The sequence below is a fragment of the Hemitrygon akajei genome, chromosome 26 (assembly GCF_048418815.1).
Source record: "Hemitrygon akajei chromosome 26, sHemAka1.3, whole genome shotgun sequence".
Classification (NCBI taxonomy): domain Eukaryota; kingdom Metazoa; phylum Chordata; class Chondrichthyes; order Myliobatiformes; family Dasyatidae; genus Hemitrygon; species Hemitrygon akajei.
The window spans coordinates 32596947-32620513 of NC_133149.1; the positions used below are offsets into that span (position 1 = coordinate 32596947).

General features: G+C 38.8%; 1 protein-coding gene across 2 annotated transcripts in view; it reads right to left on the reverse strand.

Annotated features, from left to right (window-relative positions):
* The window catches only part of igsf9bb (immunoglobulin superfamily, member 9Bb), a 711231-nt gene that overhangs the window by 113814 nt on the left and 573850 nt on the right, over positions 1–23567 (reverse strand). For both annotated transcript variants that reach the window (XM_073029796.1, XM_073029795.1), the window contains exons 10-11: positions 18997–19113; positions 10559–10709 (exon numbers count right to left, since the gene is read on the reverse strand). In XM_073029796.1, coding sequence (XP_072885897.1) covers positions 10559–10709; positions 18997–19113 — 268 coding nt within the window. The remainder of the gene's footprint in view (positions 1–10558; positions 10710–18996; positions 19114–23567) is intronic.

Genomic DNA, 23567 nt, shown 5'->3' on the forward strand with positions numbered 1-23567 from the left:
TCACCTGCTTCCAAACTGGAAGTGATGTAAAACAACTTCCTTTACAGGGTCTATTGGCACACAACTGACAAATTTGCCTTTAATTTATGGAGCTAACACCAGACATAAATGAAGAAATACTCACTGTAGTGACTGAGCTTTGAGTAAGATTCCTAACCAAAGGTTTGAAGGACGTGAAAGTGGGCAGATAATGTCTAGCATTTAAAAAAGTGACTTTGGGAGAATGAAATATATATTCCTTGATGGTATAGAACCAAATCCAGTAAAGTGATGCAATCAAGGATTATTGTTGCATCTATACTGTTCAGTCCAAACTAAAATGCTCATGCCTAGGGATATTGGCTTACAACTGGGTAGTCGTCTTGCTTTAAATACAAAATGCTGCTGATGATATGATTATGGATCAGTGTGAAAATTAATTAGGCAAACATACCCACCAATGCAAAAAAAGCAATCTCAATAACATTCTAAATCACTCTACGCTCTAACTCCAAAGGAGCAAGAAGAAAATACAATTCATAATGAGCAGAAACCCTAATCTAAATTCTAGTAACTACCTGAAAAAATGGTGACAGAATATAACCTTGACAAATGAGAGGAAGTGTACAGACAGCATTCAGTCAAGTGTGAAATTAAACTGAGAGTCTTTGCCATAGAAGTCACTCTTCTCGTAAAAATCCTCACAGATAATGATTGGTCCGAATTGAAAACACTCTTTGACATGGGACAGGCTGTTATCGGGAGGTAACCGAGCACTTCCCTGGCTATCATCACCGTTTCAGCTAACTGCAAATATCTACTTCCATTTCAGCATAAACGAAATGAGAACAGAAACTATTATTTAAAAATTCAGTAATGATAAATCAAGTGTTAACACAAATACTTCAACAGAGATGAAGAAACCTATGCTCAGGCAACTCTGACACAGCTAGATCAAGGAGAGTGTGAAGGACTCTTACTCCACTATGACTGACATACTTCAGTGCTTCTAATTCAAAGACATTGCAGGCTGTCTCTACATGGGATCTGGAATTATTTTCTTGCAAAATTATTCCTCCCCCCCCCCGTAAAGATGTTCTTTTAGTAGCAACATCAACCAACATTCATAACACGATGAGGATGATTTCCTCTGTGAAATGTTCAACAAAATTGTAAACCTGCTTGTGAGAAAAGTTTTATTGCACACAGCATGGAAATTAAATCTTCCCTCCCATGTTGGCTATGGTGAAGGAACAGCTTTCGAAGCAGCAGATCTTATTAAGTGTGCTAATTTAAAAATAACGTAAAAACACAGATTTAAAATGGGAACGTTGATCTTCAACTGAATAAAATTATGGTTGGGTTTAACTTTTAGATGACAAGTGAAAGGCCGATTTATATTAATATAGAACAGTGGATTCTTAAATTGAAATGCTTACAGTTGGATTTCATTACAGCAGCCTTGCAGAACTAGAGAAATCGAGACATAGCAAGATTTAATTTCTTCATGGCTATTTTTAGTTATTTTGAGCACATTGGTTAATATACATGTCATTTGCCACATGCAATAATTACTATGCTAAATTAATGCAGATGGGAATTTAATGCAAACAAATTAACAAATAAAAAATACACAGAGGAAATGAAACCCTTTCACCGATAAGCTCCACATTGGTTATCTTGATGCTTTTGATTATGCAAAAAATACTAATTCAATGTCACACAGATTTCCTTCATTTAAGATACCTTTGGAATTAACACTTGTGTTGTCTGAGATTAAACTGCTCCTGGTAGCAAAGCATTGATGAGGTACTATTTCATGGAATGACATAGCACTACAGGAGGCCACTTGGCCCATTTTAATTGTGCTGTATCTTTTAAGCAGGGGACAAATTAGACCAACCCCCATGATTTTTCTCCACAGTCTTGTAAATAATTCTTGTAAAAAAAGGAGATATATTCATAATAACGTTGGAACATTGAGTTGCTGGTTTCTGCACTTCTTGTTGCGGGAGCGACCCTCTCTCTCCCTCGCTGAGATAATGAAGTGCTGGTGTGTGGACTGTAGTTTAGATGGTCTCTGGGTCAATGACTCTTTGGGGCTTCTCCTTGGTGCATGGTGGTGGCGGGGGGGAGGTCAGTGTGTCTGCTGACACTTGTGGGGGGTCGGGGAAAAAATTGATGCTTTTGCTGCTGCTGCTTGTCCAATGGGGGCTTTGGGGCTTCAATGTTTCTATGTATTATTCATTCTATGGGGTTTCTTGTTTCGAGGATGTCTGTGAAGAGTACGCATTTCAGGTTGTATACTGTATACATTCTCTGATATTAAATGAAACTTTGAACCTTTTCTGATGATGCTGGAAATCCACACACAAAATGCTGGAGGAACTCAGTGGGCCGGGCAGCATCTACGGAAAAGAGTACACAGTTGACATTTCAGGCCGAGACCCAAGACCATTTACTGGGTTCCTCCAGCAGTTTGATTGTGTTGCTTTGAACCTTTTGAACCCTTGACATCCAAGTTTTTTTTCCTGACAGTTGCATTTTCGACCCACCTGAACTTCACTTACCTATCAGCTCCAAACTCCAGGGTTCCAAGATTTCAGCTGCGGTGGAGCACCCCACAGATGTTATTCGACATAATACATCCTGGTGCTTTCACCTGAACAGATGGGACTGAAACTGTAGCTGAATTCTGAACGGCAGTCAAACCTGAATTGTCTCACAAATATACTCACACAGCAAATGTATCTTTTTATGCCTGTTCCTTTTGTGGGTAAATCAAAAGCAAAGTGACTCTTCTTTAAGGTGCTTTTACCCATTTGAAGCAGAAGTCCTAGTGCAATGGTAAATTGGACCTGACACTGCCTGTAGTGATACACCATGACACAAGTTATGTTTGCTAATGGTGTTTGCTGTCACTTGTATTTGCAGTGTGTGATGAGTTGCCAATATTCAGGGATAGTTTTAATTATGTAGTGACAGAAATTTCTGCAGGAATATAATTTAGTCACCATAAAATGGGGGGTCCGTCATTCTGAAAGTCATGAGTCATGTACGATATAAAATGCTCTTAGTGGGATATTGTCCTTTCATTTCGTAGCACAGTTTTCTCTGGGAGTTAAATCTAGGAGACTAGATACCTGCCTAATCAGGGTGCTCTGGGAGGTCCGTGTGCCCAATCCTCCCAATACTCCCAACTGTAATGAGTGTCTGCCATGGTGAGCATGCTTTAAGGATGCAACTTGTTTCCTAGTAGTCATTACGCTACGCGTTTAGAAACTCCACTGTTGGGGAATCTACAGGAATAGTTTCAAAAAGTGAGATGGAGATCAAATCATTGTCATGCTTATTTTTTAAAAGTGAAGTATTTACTGATATCTTGAATATTTGCATTTGGGTGTCAGATTCAGAGTTAAATACACAAGGTGAACTCCAATTTTTAGATATGTCTAAAAGTATATATTTATATATATAAAATATAAATATAAATATAATATATAATTATAAATTATATAAAAAATATATTTCAGGTTTCCAACATTTACAGTATTTTGTTTTTTGCATCAATTTAAGTAAATCTTTAAACAGAATTTGTCTATACCCACAACTTGGCCTTCTTCTATAGCATTGGTGGATATGTGCCTATTTGTTCCACGTCCTTATTGTCTGCCAGCACCACAACTTTCCTGTAACTGTAACTCTGTATTCTGCATTGTGTTATTACTTTTCATTTGTGCTACCTCAATATATTGATGAGATGAAATGAGATGACCTGTATGGATGGCATGCAAAACAAATTTTTTCACTGCACCTTGGTACATATGAAAATAATAAACCAATTACTAATTAATTTCTTACCCGAAGTGAAACATATGGTATATTGGAGAAGTATTTCAAAGATGAACTTTTAACCCAAGCTATTATGGGCATTTTGCAAGCCACCATATTGACTTAAGCTTTCAGTTTGCTACCGAGAAACAGAATTATGTATTTGTTACATGGTTTATGTTGCTGTTTTCTGGCAAATTCCCAGAATCATTCAAGATGCCCTTAGAGATCAAGCCAATCATATTCACTCATCTATCATATATTAATGGTGCTAATTCTTAAAAGCTCAGTTACCCCACATATCACTGGATTATAAACTTTCCATTCTATATTCAGGTGAGTTTAATAATGTACTAAACACCCCCAAGAATAAATAAAGTGTGAGTACAACAAAGTGGAATTGGATATGACATCAACCATTATACAGCTATAGGTGAACGATAGTTTATTGTATCTGTAGGTAATGTTATGAGAATCAAGTTAAATTCTTGTATCCAGTGATATATGGGGTAGCTGAGCTTTGAGGAATTAGCATAATTAATATATGATTAGTGAATATGATTGACTTGATCTCTAAGGGTATCTTGAATGACTCTGGGCACTTGCTGGAAAACAGCAAACTGAACCGTGTAGCAAATATATAATTGTGTTTCTCAGGCAACAAACTGAAAGCTTAAGTCGATATAGTGGCTTGCAAAATGCCCATAATAGCCTGCCTTATCATCTCGAGGCAGTTGGGGATATTAAGAGCTCTTAACAAGTACCTTCCTTACAATGACTAGTAGCAGTATGATATCAGCATCATAGAGTTGAACTCTCATACATACAATACAGAAACATTAATGGTCTATCTGTGTTGCACTGAAAGTAGTTCTGCAGTATGTTCAGGTGCTTTTGTGTTAAATCTGTGTGGAGCTTCTAGTGTGGCTGGATTCAAAGGATGGCCAAAACACCACAGAACTGTGCACTTCCATGACTGCCAGCGATCCAAGCAACTTCTGCCTTCTTACGCTTTTGACTGGGGTCCCCTCACTTGTAAGGGTTCACAGAGGTTAACCATGTGAAGTTCAGTACACATGGATGAAGGAAGGCTCAGGGCTGACTGGAACAAAAATGGTGAACTCATTGTCAAACAACAGCTCTGTGGTTATGGTTTGCTTTGTAGGATGAGTTTCTCAACCCTTGGAGAAAGCCAAACCATTATGTCTGTTTCCTGAGGCAGTGTTACTCAGTGAAGCAAGGCTGCTTTATAAATGGGGCATATTTGCTCTGTCACACGTTATGATGCCACACGTTGGCAGTATTAATGAGATGTTACAGAAAGCTTCCTTGTGGAATGATGGCATTTAAAAAGCAGATAGATTTACAATTCATCCTGCTTAAAGCTCATTAAGTTCATGGGGTGAATAACTTCCATTACACACGCCAAAGATCTTGTTTCTTTCTGCATGTTATCATCTAACGAGTTGTCATTTTTAATCTATTAATTAGCACCTTTGTGTTCTATAAAATTAACATCCGCCACTGCTCTTCAATAGAGAATGTAAAAATCTTAATTTGTTAATTAGATACTGCATAATTTTAAATTTGTTAATTAAAATATCTTCTGCTATTTTCTGATTGCTATTGAATGGACTGAAAGAACACTTCAAAGAGACGGCCGTGGTTAACCTGTTTGTCCGTATAAAAAGAAACTACTGTTCCAATTCTGTAAAAGCTGTACCTATCTCAAGTGAAAAATACAAATGTGGTTTTACTACGACTAACAAAATATGGCGGTAAGATCTGATGCATCAGTAGCAGTGTTCTTTCAATACTTTTTTACTTATCTCTATAAATACCAACATTTTCTTTTTATGGTTAGTGTCTCATTTTAGATACTGTGGTTGGAGGACTGTGACAATTTCTCTTACCTACCTGTTCAAGAATGATTTTAAATACATTGGCACAATTATGGCATTCAGGTTTAACAAAAGAGGCATTATGATTGAGAATTAATTACTTGAATTTCAATTTTGTATCATCCTTTTACAATGATTACACTAGCTCATTTTTACTATGTCCCTTTTTATGGTTAAGTCTCCTTTTTTCACTAAAATACTAACACAAACAGGAAATGCTCAACAGATCAGCCTACTTCCATGAAGAGTGAAGCAGATGATATTTCAGTTGATAACCCTATTTTATTGTTTGAGAAAATTACATTTAATTTTTGGATGTTGGTGCTTCACCTCCATTTAAATAAAGTCTTCCTAGGACAGAGTGCCAAAGGTTGAACAGTCTGGACATTGAAGGTGATGGGCAAAATGAACTTGAACTGTGAAATAACAAAAGAAAGCAGAATCAGTTCCACCCATGAAGACCAAAATTAGAGGTCTTCATGTAAGCTTGCCACCAAGGAATCCAAAAGAGAAATGTGTACTTTAAAATGGGTGAGAATTCAATCCCGATATTTAAGAAAATACAGAGAAGAAAACAGGAAACTACAGATGAGTTAACCAAGAGGTGGCCGAGACAATCAAAAATAGATATATTTAAGGAAAACCTAGATAGGCATATAAGGAAGAACACACACTAAATGCTGGAGGAACTCAGCAGGTCAGGCAGCATCAATGGAAATGAATAAACAGTCGACATTTTGGGCTGCGACCCTTAATCAGGATTGGAAAGGAAGATGGCCGATGCCAGAATAAAAAAGGTGGGGTGGAGGGAGGGAAGAAGGACAAGCTAGAAGGTGATGGGTGAAGCCAGGTGGGTGGGAAAGGTCAAGTACTGGAGAAGAAAGAATCTGTTTGGAGACAAGAGTAGACTATGGGAGAATGGGAAGAAGGGGCACCAGAGAGGAGGGGAAAAGAAAAAAATACTGGAAAGAGAAATTGATGTTCATGCTATCAGTTTGGAGGCTACCTTGATGGAAGATGAGGTGATGCTAGAAGAACAAGTCTTGTGATTGGTATAGAAATATGGACTGCCAGGCCTAATTTATCCAAAAATTAGCCATTATCTTGGAATGAACGTAGTTGAGGTGTTGAAGCTACCTTATTTAGGTTAAAGCATTTCAATGAGATCACCTCTTACTCTACTCAGCTCACTAGAATATAAACCTTGCCTGCTTAATATCTCTTGTATGACAAGTCAGCCTGGTGAAACTTTACTCCCCTCTCAATTGCAAGCATATCTTTCCTTTGATAGGGACAGCTGATACATATGTATCATATGTAGTATCATATTTCATATGTAGTCTCACCAGGGCACTAAATAATTGTGTGATGATGTCTCTACTCATGTACTCAAATCCTTTTGCAATAAAGGCCAACATACCATTTGCCTTCCTAACAGCTTGTTGTCATTCCACTTCAAAATTCAGTGTAAAAGAATACCCAGGTCTCGCTAAACACAAGCACATTTCAAATTCTCACCTTTAAATGACTGGTGTACGGTATTTCTACTCTTTTGTTTCCTTTCCATTAGCCAATCTTCAATTAGCCAAAGTCTAATTGTTTTGAAATTTCTTGTATGACACCTTCTCAAAAGTCTTGAACTGTAGAAGTCCAAATGCACAATATCAACTGGTTCACCCTTTCTATTTGGTTACTTACTAATCTTAAAAAAAACTCAAATAGATTTGTTAAACCTAATTTCCTTTTCACAAATTCACATGTACTCAGCCCAAACAAATTGGTATTTTTTGCCAATCTTTGTTTGTGTGTAGTTTTTCCATTGATCCTATTGTATTTCTTTGTTCTACGGTGAATACCTGCAAGAAAGTGAATCTCAGGGTAGTATATGGTGGCATATATGTACTTTGACAATAAACTTACTTTGAAATTTGAACTTATAAAATAGATTTTTTTTCTATTTTCTGACATTCATTTCCTACTGCTTTTGCTATAAACCCAATGGCCACTTTATTAGGTATGTTTGTTGTCTTCTGCTGCTATAGTCCATCCACTTCAAGGTTCAACTTGTAGTGCATTCCGAGATGTTGTTCTGCACACCACTGTTGTAATGTGTGGTTATTTGAGTTACTGTTATTTTCCTGTCTGGCCATTCTTCTCCATCCTCCCTCATTAATAAGGCGTTTCACCCACAAAAACACTGCTCACTGGATGTTTTTTGCTTTTCACACCATTCTTTGTAAACACCAGAGAATGTTTTGTATATAAACCCCAGGAGATTAGCAGCAGTTTCTGAGATACCCAAACCACCCCATCTGATACCAACATCCATTCCACAGTCAAAGTCACAGATCACATTTCTTCCTCATTCTGGTGTTTGGTCTGAACAACAATTGAACCTCTGTGACCATGTCTACATGCTTTTATGCATTGAGTTGCTGCCACATGATTGGCTGATCAGCTATTTGCATCAATGAGCTGGGGTACCTAATAAAGTGGCCACCGAGTATAGATTCCAATATTTTCCCTACCACTGATGTCAGGCTAACTGATATGTAGTTTCCTGTTTTATCGTGCTTCTTTTTAAAATTGCTACTTCTAATTTAGAATCAATGGAAGTTTGTATGTTGACAAGCACTGCGTCAATTATCTCCATCAACATCTCTTTCAAAAATCTTAGAGATTTCTCCAAGATTGGTATCTCAAAAATCAAATGTTAGAGAATTACCTCCTTTCCAAAGTTCTTTCTAATGACTACTAATTACTTTGAACTCTTCATTCACTCCAAACTTACAGCTGTCCACAATCTCTGAGGTGAGATCACGGTCTTCTGTAATGTACAAACAATTAAATATTTGTTTAATTCAAGTTCAAGTTTAATTGCCATTCAATGCTACATGAATACCCATGAACGCAGCCAAATGAAACAGCATTCCTCCGGGGCTAACGTGCAAAACCACAGTACCAACAGTCATACACATCACAAGACATACACATCATAAGATAGCAAATGTGGCCCAGGCCTGAGTCCATGGATGTTGTCAGCAAGAAGAATCTCGCAGTAGTCTGCAGATGAATGCAATCCAGCTTGTCTTCCATTGAGCGAACACTGGAGTGCTGCCCTCTAGTGTTTGCTCAGTGGAAGACAACCTGGGTGCAGCAAGAGGCAATACCACAGCAAGAGCCCTAGTCCACTCTACAGCCAAGGCGACACGGCTCTCCTGCCATCGGTCCTGCCAATAAACAGTGAACCGGACTTGCAGCATTCCACATTGCCAATGTCCAACCTGTGATCACAAGAAAAATGACGAAGGCAATCACTCGCCGTTAGACTCCACACCGACTCCGACACCTGTAGCAGGCAGCAATATGTTCCACACCAAGTCCAGCTCCTCCACCAATGAGCAACTCGCTGATGGAGCAGACCTATAGTACTTGAACTTCTTAATGTCCAGCAGCATCTTGCGATCAGAGAAAAGATGCTAAAAGAACACTTTTGGTTGGTCTTGTTGAGGTGGCTGCATCTGAGTGTGCTGCCATCTTACCAGAAGATGCTATCTCCTTATTCCCTAGTATAACTTCTCCTGTTTGAGTTTAATGGAATGGGTTTCTGACCAAGTGATGGAGGGAAAGATATACTAGTCATTTTGATATCAGCTGGAAGTTGGGATGGGATTTGATTCAGAATCTTTCTGCAGAGAGGAATAACATTGCAGAACATACACACCTGCAGTCCAAAGCTGCCTTTAACTAAGCACATTTTGCACCTTGTAAACCTTCGGTTGTAATGCCTATATAAAATAAACCTCTCTTTTCTTTGATATCGTTGACAATTGGATCTTAGGGCACCTGGCCTTCAACTCGGGAACCCGCACCACTCATACCCGTCTTCACATCGGAAGCACAGCAAACACAGCAGCGAAGAGGCTATGCAGCTTCCATGCCAGGACCACTAGACTCAAGAGCAGTTACTTCCCCCAAATCATCAGCTTCATCAATACCTCCATCCACTAACCCACCCCTCCACCACTGATTATACATCTCCTAGTGCCACTTCATGTAAATACAATTAGTCTATGTATTTAACAGTTACCTATACATTATATTTTATAGAATTGCTTTTGTAATTATATTTATTGTGTTTTCTTTTGTTTTTTAAATTATTGTTTTTTTATGCTGCATCAGATCCAGAGTAACAATTATTTCATTCCTCTCAAAACATGTACTGGAGAATGATATTAAACAATTTTCAATCCTTGCCATACTCTCTCCATCTCTCGCTGCTTTTTTAAAATCTACCTCTTTGATCAAGCTCTTGGTCACTGGTTCTGATACTTCCATCGTGGCTTGATTAAGCTTCTGTGAAGCAATTTATGCAAGTAATTGTTAAATTGCAAACATTCACAACATAAGACTAACAAAGCTCACGGAGACGCGTAGAACGTGGGTACAAAGAAATTACAACAAAGAAGGCAATGCAATATTAAAGTGAAATCAAACAGTCAATTTGCAGTTATATTCAGCTTCAGAGAACTTTTACAATGTAAACATATCCCCATTTCTGAAAAAGGAATCAGTGAATTTTATTTTATTGTTAAAGCAGTCTGGATTCCAGAATGCAAACTTAATAAGCTGTTTCATGAAAGGAGCATCTAAAACATCAGCTACAATGAATAAGAATATGCTCATCTTAGTACAATTTGGACCTAGAACCAACATTTAATTACTATTTTTGCTCCAACTAATTATATATACAAAAATACTGCGACACATCAAATTAAACAGCTACCACATGCATCATGATACAGGTAAAACAAACGTGTAGTTCATAGACAAGCTCTTGTTCTCACCGATTACAGTCAGATGTGCGCTGGCAGTGATGCTTGTGACCACATTCGTGGCGACACATTCCCATTGTCCATGGTCCTCTTTGCTGAGAGCTTTGAATTGTAGGCTGCCGCTTGGAAGGATGTTGTGCTTGCTTTTACTGGGCTTCCCTACCTTTAAACAGACAACAAACCAAAGAGATACTTCAAACCAAGCTAACTAATGCCAACTGTCCCAGGTCATTCAGCACTTTACATACTGTAAGTGTTTTACAATTGACATGCTTACATTGATATACCAGCTCAGGATGCCTGAGAGTATATCCCAGCTAATCAGGTACAGTCACTGCTGTGATAAATGTATCAATGAAGTTACATACAACAAAGCTCTATAACCAGTGATGAGGATAATTGACTAAATGATCTATTCTTTGGCAGCCTTGCTTGAGTTTGTAACTTTCACCAAGAAAGTGGGAGAACATCTATTTCTCCCCAAGTAGTAGCATCTTCCCAGCCCAACTGAAAAAAATCAAACTTGGTACTTTACTATGTAGGTAAAAGCAGAAACTGCTGCAGATTCTCAGGAGATTAGGCATCATCCATGGAGACGGAAACAAAGTGGCTCAGTTTAATGGCTTGATCATTCACAATTGGACCACCTTTCTACCTCCACATCCAACACATTAACCTGTATCAAACCAGCCTGCATAAGCACATGTTCTTCTCCCTCTCACCATCGCACGAGTACTATTTTCTCTCAGCCACTTGGATCACTTCTCTTCATTATACCAACAGAACCCTATCCTCTTCCCGGACAAGTGCAAAAGAGTTGGAGCTGCGATGCTCAGGCAGGTACAGAAGTAGAAAAATGGGAGAATGAGGAAAAGTGAGGTATTTGGATAGGAGAAGTGATTGATGTTGAAGTGGTTATGAGACAATGTGGACCTATGTGCTGAAGAGCCTTTCATTGGATGTGTTGCCATTGCAGGAAACTGTAGGTCTGTGTCTTGGGTAGGAGAGGTGCTGTGTAATGAGATTACAAGTAACATATGAAGAAAATGACTGGGCTCCTGTTTTGACGAAGGGAGGGATTTAGGCTTATGGTTAGAGAGGAGGCCAGTGCAGATTTGCGAGACGCATTATTGCATTGTTGTGTCAGATACCGTAGATCAGTTAGAAATTTGGCAGATTTCTAAAAGCCTGTCACATACGCATCAAAACGTACAGTGAAATGTGTCATTTTGCATCAATGACCAACACAGTGTGAGGATGTACTGGGGGGGGGGCAGCCCACAAGTGTCGCCACACTTCCAGCACCAACGTAACACGCCTGCAACTTTCTAACCTGCATGTCTTTGGGATGTGGGAGGAAACCGGAGCACAAAGTTAATGTGACAAAATTTTTACTTTGTAAACGTTAAACCCTTTCACCAGAATATCTGGCTCAATAAGCAGATGATTGCAATATGTAGAGTCATTTTCATTCAGATGTAGGAACTTGTATTTTGTTTTGTGATATTAAAATTGAAATTAATAAGAAATATTGATGAATATATACACATAAGGAAAATTGTTTAGGAAATCAAATCTTCTTTTGACTCAGGGAAACTTGATTATTCTTGCTCATTTGAAAACCTTGATCATTTCATTTTTGAGTTGCACAGAGAAAGAATCATTATTAAAACCAATAAGTGGATATGATTCCCAAAGCTTCCATTTTGCTGTGGAACATTCCTGGCAGATGCTTACTGTATATGAGGGAAGGAGCAATGCTTGGGAATGGGATCCATCAATATATTTCTTATTAATATTAAATACTGTGCATGTATAGCATCAAACGAGACGTTTCTCTGACCCAAGGTGTAAAGCACTGTAGTATACATAAAACATAATAAGATATGAAAGTAGGGATGAAATCTACAGATGGATTATACATAAATAAACAAAATAAAGTGCATAAATTAAATATTGTAAGGTACAGAACAGATTAACCAGTGACACTTCCAATGCAACGCGGCAGGGAGTTCAGAAGCCCAATGGCCTGAGGTAGGAAACTGTTTCCCATCCTGACTGTTCTTGTCTTTATGCATCGGAGTCTCCTGCCTGATTGTAGAAAGTCAAAGAGGATGCTGGATGGATGGGTGGGAGGCATCCTTGATAACATTGAGGTCCCAGAGTATGCAGCGCTCCTGATAAATATCCCCAATGGATGGTAGGGAGACTCCTATGATCCTCTCAGCTATTCTCATTGTCCTTTGTAGGGACTTCCGGTCTGGTTCAATAATTTTAAAATCATAACAGACCTCAGACAGTCATGATGCACAACCACTCCACCCTCCCCAGTGTCCTCAACAGGGGTGTTCCCCAGGGCTGTGTGCTGAACCCATTGCTGTCCACTGCATGGTCAAAACCCGATTAATCACGTTGTCAAGTTTGCTGATGACACGACAATGGTGGGGCTCATCACTAACAATGATGAGACGGCCTATAGAGCAGAGGTATAAGAGCTCGAGGCCTGGCACCAGGCAAATAACCTCTTCCTCAATGTCAGCTAGACAAAGGAGATTGTTATCGACTTGAGGAGAACTCGCACCATTCACCCCTCCCTCCCTTTTTGCGTCAGTGACACAGCAGTGGAAACGATGAGCAGTTCCAAACTCCTGGGAGTGCACATTTCGCACAACCTCTCATGGTCCCAGAACACATCCTATATAATCAGGAAAGCTCATCGATATGTCTACTTTCTGAGGAGGCTGAAGAGAGCTGGACTGTGTACATCTATGCTCGCGTCATTCTACAGATGCGTAGTGAAGAGCATCCTAGCGTGCTGCGTCACTGCAGGGTACGGAAGCTGCAGTCTGGTGGTCAGGAAGGCTCAACAACGGGTAGTCAAACTGCACCAGCCTACCCACCGTCAAAAACATAGACACAGAAAAGGTGCCGGAAGAGGGCCAGAAACATCATGAGGGGTGTCACTCGCCCTGCTCATCGAGTGCTGGTCCCATTCCCATCAGGGAGGAGGCTACGTAGCATCCACGCTAGGACCACCAGACTCAAAAATAGTTACTTTCCCCAAGCAGTGAGGCTGATCAACACTTCTACCCACTGACCCACCCCTCCACACACCCAACCACCACTACTTTATCATTTCCTGTCAAAGTTACACCATGTACAGACACACTCCTGTACCAAGCATCACTTTATGGACATACAATCAACCTATAGAAGCTACCTTACATTTATATTTCGTGATTTTTATTATTGTATTCTTTATCTTACTGTGTTTTTTTTTTAGCTGGTTTGGATCTGGAGTAATAATCATTTTGTCTCCTTTACACTTGTGTACTGGAAATGACATTAAACAATCTTGAATTTTGAATTTCAGGCAATGTCCCTAACTTTCTTTCAGTTGTCCAGTCATCATTAATATATCCTTCATAGTTAGTGAGCACACAGAAAATGGAAATTATTTCTGCCTGTCCACTCAAGTTTATTCAATAAGTCAGCTAGCCATGTCAACTTAATCCCCTTGCACTGACTTGATACAGAAACACTCATCAGGTCAGGCTGTCCCCATGGTGAGAGAAATCAATTAACAGTTTAGATTAATGACATCTTAGTGAAAGTGGGAAAACTGAGCGGTCAGCAGGTTTTAAGACACAAAGTGTGAGAAGGAAGAATGAACAGGAATCCCCGAGACTATTTGACAAAATAAGATGAGAATTTATAAAGATGCGAAGGAAGGAAGCAGAATCTGGATGCTGGGTGTCTGACACGGAAACTTGGGATACTACGTGGCTGAGGGTGTTGAGTTCCATACTGGTTCCAGAAGAGCATAATTTGTCTAATCTAATATCAGATGCAGTTCCTCGAGCTTCCATCAAGCTTCAATGGGACAGCGCAGGAGCTCGAGGACAGAGATCAGTACGGGAGCCAGAAGGAGCATTAAAGTGATAAGTAATCAGAAGCTCTCAACTGATCTGAAGTATTCTATAAAGTAGTTACCACATCTGCGTTTGGCCTCCCCAATGTTCATGGGATCAGTGAGTACAGTAGCTCGTGTAGTGTAGACTTCATAGTTGAAAAGGATGGGAGCAACATTAAGAGGCCCGAATCCTTTAACAGCAGCAGAGAATCAGATCTGCATCCCAAAGAGAACTGAAGAGCATTTTTCTCTCACAAAAACTGAATGCTCGGCGTCTTCCTGCTCCCTGAAGCAGATGAACAGGCAGATGGGTTCCGACAAACAAGCAGATTATACTTTCAAAATTTTAGAATTGATTACAAAGCAGATTCCATTTCATTTTGCTCCCTGCTGCACCTTTATTCCTGCTTCACAAAACAACCATTTGAGAATTTTTTTCTTTAAATAGACAGTGATTTTCAGCTTTTTAATTCACTTGGAATCCTAAGCCATATTGGAAAATCACCCAGGGGGAAGATGGAAAAAAAATCAGTACTTAAAAATAAACTAGCATGGCATACAATTATGTTCTCTCCTCCTGGGAATGCAGAGAACAATATTGACTATCTTTTCAGCTAATTTACAGTCAAGAAGCATTCAGGTAATTGTATAAACATCTAGGACACATTTCAAATCTCAATGCACAAAATTTCAATCTGCGCAAATTCCCCAAAGCCCTTTTTATGTGATAGAAAAATGGGTTTAATGCAGGAGAGAAATGATTCCTTGTCTTAGTAGCCATTTATATGCTCAGTTTGAAATGAACATTTTTCCTGTTTATTACACCTGACGCTCTTAACTTTTAACCTCTTATGTTAATGTATACTATTAGCATTTATTCTGCATGATATAAAATTGAAAGTATTGCCTTCCAGACGCAAACAAAACTTTGATTTATTTATCGTGAATTTTTGGCTTTCAAAAAATGGTGGATATATCCCAGTCCATCACAGTAAAAGCCCCACCCCCACCATTGAGAACCTCTATGGAGAGCACCCAGACAAAAGCAGTATCCATTATCAAAGACCCCCACCATCCAGGCCATGCTCCCCTTTTGCTGCTACCACTAGGAAGAAGGTACAGGAGCCTCAGATCCCACACCACCAGGATTAGGAACAGTTATTACCCTTCATCCATCAGGCTCCTAAACCAGAGTGGATAACTTCACTCACCACAACACTGAACTGATCACTGAACAGTACCTAAGGATTCATTTTCAAGGACTCTACTGCTTACGTTCTCAGTATTATTTGTCTATTTATTTATTTGTCTTATATTTGCACAGTTTGTCTTCTTTTGCACTTGGCTGCTTGCTAGTCTTTGTGTGTGTGTTTTTTTGATAGTAAATTTACTTTGAAATTTGAACTAAAAACATTATTTAATAGATATTTGGGGTGGCAAGGTAGCATAGTGGTTAGCACAACGCTTTACGGTACAGACGACCAGGGTTCATGTCCAGCTGCTGCCTATAAGGAATTTGTACATTCTCCCTGTGACCATGTGGGTTTCCTGCAGATGTTCTGGTTACCTCCCACAGTCCAAAGGCATACCGGTTGGTAGGTTAATTGGTCATTATCCCCTGATTAAGCTAGGATTAAATCGGGGGGTTGCTGGGCAGTGCAGCTTGAAGAGCTGAAATGGCCTATTCCATGTGGTATCTCAGTCAAAGAATAAGAATTTAGATAGACACTTGAATAGGCAAGGCATTGAAGGACATGGAGCTAACGTAGCATTGTGTGGTGGGCTGAAGGGCCTGTTTCTGTCCTCATTCTGAAGACTGATTAGCATGTGAGTAAAAGATTAAAGGAACGGTGAAGATGTGAATTGAAGAAGGGCGTGTTAGAGTGAGTAGTTGAAAAAAAAGCAGTAAGAGAAGGCCAAATGGCTTCTCCAGCCTCATCTACCATTCAACATGATCATGGCTGATCTGATTATGGACTTAAAATCTATTTTCTGAGTAACCTTGATGACTTGTGATTCCCCTGCAAAAATAGATCGGTCCAAAGCTTGAACGTTTTGAAATGTGTCCATATTCACAGCTCTCCGGGGTAGAGAATTGTAAAGATTCACTACCGCCAGAGAAGAAATTCATCCTGATCTTAGCTTTTACAAGCTGTCCTCTTACTTGAAATTTAAAGCATAAAAATGGAAAATGTTGGAAACAAATAGGAGAGGTGGTATCTATCATTAGAGAAATGGATAAGTTTTCATGCTGCCAATGTTTCAAGTTTTTCTTTCAGAATCTCAATATAGAAAGGCAACTTTTAAAACACGACAAACCGGTTTCTTGATTTTCATTCACCGAGATTATGCTTCTGTTAGATCAGCTTTCATTCCTTTAAGCTCCTGTGAGTATAGGCTCAAATCCATTGAATCTTTCCTCGTAAATTAACTAATTTGTCCCAATAATCAATCCCCTCTGAACTGCACCAACATCCAAGGCTTAGAAATCCTTTGTTAAATACAGAGACCAGAATTATATGTGTAGAAAGCCCTCCCTACTTTCATATTCCACCCCTGGCATTGAAGCATCCCATTTACCTTCCACATTAATTGCTCCTTTTTTTATTTTTCGTTCCACTTTTTCCCACTTCATATTCCATTGTTCATCGTTTTTCCCATTCAACTGACCAGCCTGTAACCCTTCGCCAACTGCTGTTTCAACCTCAGAGCTTACCTGCCCATTTGTTTTTGTATCTTCAGCAAACATAGATGCAATATACTCAATCCCTTATCGATCCTTAATACAAATTGTAAATATATGACGCACCTTACTAATCTGAAAGTGATCCATTATACCTAGTGCCACTTTTTGTGAGTTAGCCAGTTCTCCATCCATGTAAGTATATTACCTTCAATATAATAAAACTTACCATTGTGCCATGGCTTTCCATGCAGCCCCTTATTAAAAGCCTTAAGGAAATCTTAGCCACATTGTCTCCTTCCTCTGTATCTACACTCTTAGTTAAAGAACTCGAGTGCAAACGATCTGTGGTTTCCATTCTATTTATAACTTTCTTGCCTTCTTTCTTACAGGCTTGAGCTGTTGTGTGGCACCTGAGCTGAGGAGCCTCAGCCAAGTGAGTAGCTTTCAAATGAAGTCCAGGTTGACATTAAATGCTGAGGCAATATTTTTTTTTAGATGAAATGGTAAACTGAAATCCCATCTACCCTCATAGAGCAACATGAAGTATCTCATGGGAAAAATGACAGGGAAGATCCATTATCTTATTCAATTATCATCCCTTAAACAAGATCTAATCAAATGTATTATCAAAGTAGATATACAGTGCCTGTAAAAAGTATACAGCACCCCCACCCCCAGAAGTTTTTCATGTTTTATTGTTTTACAGCATTGAATCACGGTGGATTTAATTTGACTTTTTTGACTCTGATCAACAGAAAAGACTCTTTCATGTCAAAGTGAAAACAAATTGGTCTAAATTTATTACAATTATTAAACACAAAGTAGTTGATTGCATAATTATTCAAGTCAGTGTTTAGTCGATGCACTTTCAACAGCAATTGCAACCTTCAGTCTGTGTGGATGGATCTCTAACGGCTTTGCACACCTGGGCACTACAATTTTCCCCCATTCTTCTTTGCAAAACTACTTAGACTCTGTCAGATTCCATGGGGATTGTGAGTGAACAGCCCTTTTCAAGCCCAGCCACAAATTCTCAATTGGATTGCAGTCTGGACTCTGACGTGGCAACTCCAGGACATTAACTTTGTTGTTTTTAAGCCATTCCTGTGCAGCTTTGGCTTTATGCTTGGGGTCATTGTCTTGCTGGAAAACAAATCTCCCAAGTCACAGTTCTCTTGCAGACTGCATCAGGTTTTCCTCCAGGATTTCCCTGTGTTTTGTTGCATTCATTTTACCCTCTACCTTCACAAGCCTTTCAGGGCCTGCTGCAGTGAAGCATCCCCACAGCATGATGTAAACGCAATAGGACGAAAACACACTTCAATATCACTTGCATAAGACTAATTTGAGAATGTATGATCTGCTAATAGTATGGACCCAGGTGTCAGGGTGGAGATATGTCTCTACCAAAGGAGGTGTAAGGTGCTCCTTCCCTCCACTAGCCCGCAGTTCACGCTTGGGCGAGGTGTGGCACCTACTTAGCTCCCCGATCAGGACTTGCATATTACAAGTCCTGGTTATTTCCAAGCAGACAATCTCTGAAAAGTATTAATAAGTCACCCATCCTGTAAAGACACTGCCCAGAAGAAGGCAATGGAAAACCTCTTCTGTAGAAAGGTTTGCCGAGACCAATCATGGCCAAAATATTTACATCCTGATTCCAAATCTACCCTACCACTCTTCCCACCAAGCTCACCTCGCACATTCAGTCCAATGTCATTGTATGAGGAATTTCTCACCCAGTGGGCTTTGAACTTGCGATCATGAGCTATCAAATGATAGAAAGCAAAGCAATTTGTACATCTCCTCGGGAGCTTTGTTGTATTAAGGATAAAACAAAGGTTCTGATACCTTCCTCCAGGAGATTACAGGGAATGGATCACCTGCAGCAGCACATGGAATGACCAGTTCTCGACCTACTTCCTGCCGATATTCCCAGCCTGGTAGCACCGTAAAGTAAGGGGGATCCTGGAAAACAGAAACAGCCCAGTTATCTTCATAGATAACATTTTATATTTATTGGTAAAGTACTAATCATACAAAATAGAAGATTAAAAATAATGGTGCAGTAATTGCAGCATTTTTTAAATTCCCTGCTGTAATAATTCTCCTCCAAGAGGACCACAACCTTGTCATGGTTTGGAGGCTTGCGTGCCTCAATGACCCGGAGAGCTATGTTGGCTGGAGTCAGGGCTTTATACTTTGGCTCTTGGTAGGGTCACCCATGCCGAACAGGTCAAAGGGTAGAGGCCAGACTAAGAGAGGTCCACTGGTCCTCCAGGTTCAGAGGTTCAGCTCAGGGCTAACAACCCTGACTGGTCAAACAAAATTGTTACAGAAACAGCAACAAAGATCCTTCTACATCTGAGTGTGACGGTATTCCTGAGTCTCCACCCGGGACTTGCATGAGTAGTGAAAACCAAGAGGAAGCTACTGAAGGAAGTCCTGAACACCACCAGAGATGGGGGACCTTCAATGTTGCCCTAAGCACCAGTGGCGTAACAGGCAGTAAGTACGTAAAATAATTGTTAGTCTATGAACCTACTTTCCTTCTGCAGAACATTTAAGGTAATGCTTCCAATCTAGGTGATGATAGCTGCTTCATAAGATTTTGCATGCTGCTCATAAAGAAGTAATTACAATTCAACAAGTTTGCAAAGGCACTTTATATTATGAATATTGACAAAGGAATTCTTAATGGATATAAAAAGATCAATGGATGACTTCAAAACAGAGTGCAAATAATAACTGTGCTCCTTGGTCTGGTTACTCTGGCACCTGAGCCTCACTTCATTTCAAATCAATACGTGCTCCTTGCTCTGATAAATAAATGCCACTGGAAATCATTTAGAATGACATTGCTAAAACTATTTTTTCCGAACTCAGACTTTACTCGAATAATTCAGTCATTATCTATTGAAACTCTAAGGGTTGTAGTCAATCTCTCCCTGGACTTGGTGCGTTTTTTCTAAATAGATAATTTAAGTCTGATGTTTCCCTGCGAACTTTTAGATTTTACCTGTGTAATCTATTTCACTTTTGTATAACATTATCTATAGAGAACTACAATTGGCTCTAACTTGTTTTGGAGGTTTGGAGTTTTTATTGAAAGCCTCCCTGTTGGTTGATTCATAGTTTAAGTTTTGCTTTTGTTTTTCTGTAAATGGTTGATAAGGACTCTCTTTGAATTTTATAATTTCCCCCTTTTCTCCCTCCTTTTTTTTTCTTTTAATCTTCTATAATTTTTTGCGGGTAGGTTAGTTCTAGTTTTCTTCTGATTTTCTTTGTATTAAGTTTTATACTTCTGTTGAAGTTGTTCCTATTTATAATTCTGTTTTCTAGTGCATAAATTAGTTATTATTTGCTATATTATTTATACAGAACTTTTGTTAACGACACAGAACTGGAAGTCATACTTGGGTTAATTTTTTTGGTAGAACTAGCTGCTTTTTTAGGTAGCCGTCTAATTTTGGGTTGCGGGGGGAGGTGGATTCTCCAGTTCCAACACTACTCACTGTTTCTTTTGTTTTCCTTTGTTATTCAGAACATGTCTCTGTTTTGATTCTACGGATCTATGTTTACATTTTTGCTCCCAGACTGTTATTGTATTGCTTGATTTTTTATATGCCTGCTACCTTCTATGCACTAACAATTGATAATGGTTAATTCACTTAAATTTGTGAGCTGGAATGTAAAGGGATTGAATCATCCTGTTAAAAGAAGGAAGGTCTTCTCGCATATTAAACAACTCAAAGCTGACATTGCTTTCCTTCAAGAAACTCATATTCGTAGTTTTGATAATTCTCGGCTTCTGTCAAAGTGGGCGGGTCAGCATTTTCATTCATCCTTTGCTGCCAAAGCTAGGGGGGGTCTCCATCCTTATTAATTCAAATATTCCTTTTGAACTCCATAATAAGATATCTGATACAAATGGCCGTTTTATTATTGTTTCTGGTAAATTATACAATACTAAAGTTTTACTAGCAAACCTGTATGCTCCCAATTTTGATGATGTTAATTTTTTTGAACGCTTTTTCTCCTCACTACCAGATTTAAACTCATACTCTCTTATACTGGGTGGCGATTTCAATTGCTGGTTAGATCCTAATTTGGATCGATCGTCCTCTGTTACTAGACTACTTACTAAATCTGCCTTAGCTATTCACTCTTTTCTCTCTAATTATGGTATCTCTGATATATGGCGTTTCCTTCATCCTACTGAGAGAGACTATTCTTTTTTTTCACATGTTCACCATACCTTTACTAGAATTGACTACTTTTTACTCGATAATCAACTTATTCCATTTGTCTATTCTTGAGACTATCAGAGGATACTCATTTCTGACCATGCCCCAATTACTTGTCTTTAAATTTTCCTGGTCTCCCTCAGAGGAATAAACACTGGCGTTTTGACTCGACTTTATTATTGGATGATGATTTTCTAAAATTTATTAAGGATCAGATAACCTTTTATTTTAACACCAATACATCATCTGAAATGTCATCCCAGATAGTCTGGGATGCCATGAAAGCATATTTGAGGGGTCAAATAATCTCCTATACAGCAAATCTTAATAGAAAGTCCTGTGCAGATCGATTAGCCCTCATTAATCAGATTAAAGAATTGGATCAACTGTATGCTCAAACTAAGAATCCTGAATTATATAAGAAGTGTGTAGAACTTCAAACTAAATTTAATCTTCTGTCTACTCAACCTGTCGAACGCCAACTTCTTGAAAGTAAGAGTCGCTTCTATATTCATGGTGACAAATCTGGTAAATTTCTAGCCAATCAGCTGAGACGTTCCAAAGCCAAACAACATATTACAAAGATCCGGAAGGAGAATGGAGACTTTACATCAGATCACTTAGAAATCAATGACGCATTTAAAAATTTCTATTCTCGACTTTATTCCTCTGAATCTTTGAATGACAATATCTCTGTTGATCATTTTTTAAATAATCTGAATATTCCTTCGCTTTCATCTGATTTTAAAGCCAAACTTAATGCACCTATATCATCAGAAGAAATATCTTTTGCAATTTCTGCATTGTCTTCAGGGAAATCTCCTGGACCTGATGGGTTCCCCGTAGAATTTTATAAATCATTCTCTTCACTTCTTTCTCCTCAGTTATTCTCAGTATTATCTGACTCGTTTAATTACGGTAAATTGCCACCCTGTTTTAATGAGGCATCTATTATTCTTTTATTAAAAAAGGGTAAAGACCCAACAGAGTGATCCTCATATAGGCCGATCTCTTTGCTTAATGTTGATGTTAAAATCTTGGCCAAAGTTTAATCAAACTGGTTTTATTAAAAACCGTCTTCCTTTTTTTAACATTCGGCGTTTATTTAACATTTTATATTCACCTCCAACTGGGATTCCTGAATGTGTTATTTCCCTCGATGCGGAGAAAGCATTTGATCGTATAGAGTGGAACTACCTTTTTGCAGTTTTAGAAAAATTTGACTTCGGTCAAAGTTTTATCTCTTGGATCAAATTGCTGTATTTGTGTCCTACTGCCTCTGTTTTGACTAATTTTCAGAAATCCCAGTTATTTAACCTCAAACGTGGCACCCGCCAGGGATGCCCTTTAAGTCCCTTTCTCTTTGATTTGGCGATAGCATTTGGCTACCTTTGGCGATAGCATTTCGAAATTGTCCTGAACTGACTGGGATTTGGAGAGGGGGTGATGAGCATAGAGTTTCTCTTTATGCTGATGACTTATTACTTTTTCTTTCAAATCCGTCTACATCCTTACCTCCAATGTTTTCACTTCTTGATCAGTTTAGCCAGTTCTCTGGCTATAAACTTAATCTACATAAGAGCGAACTTTTCCCAATTAATAAAGAAACACAAGAATTAACATTTCGTGATCTCCCTTTTAAAGTAGTTCATAATCAATTTACTTATCTTGGGATTACAGTCACAAGGAAGTTTAAAGATCTCTTTCGTGAAAATTTTGCCAATCTTTCATATACTATAAAACAGAGTCTGTTACACTGGTCACTTCTGTCTATGTCTTTGATAGGTCGTATCAATGTTGTTAAAATGTATGTTCTCCCTAAACTCTTATATTTATTTCAATCAATCCCAATTTTTATTCCTAAATCTTTTTTTGATTTCTTAGACTCTATTATTTTGTCATATCTGTGGAAGAATAAGCGCTCTAGAATTAATAAAGTTTATCTCCAAAAATCTAAAAAAGAGGGTGGCATGGCTTTACCTAACTTTCGTTTATATTATTGGGCAGCCAATATACGTTGTGCTACCTTTTGGTCTTTTTTCCATGGCCAACCCGAGTGCCCTAATTGGGTGGCAATGGAGCTGAGTTCCACTAAAGATTTATCTATCTCTGCACTTCTTGGCTCTGTACTCCCTAGTAGTTTGCCCAGATTAATTGTTAATCCTCTTGTTAGAC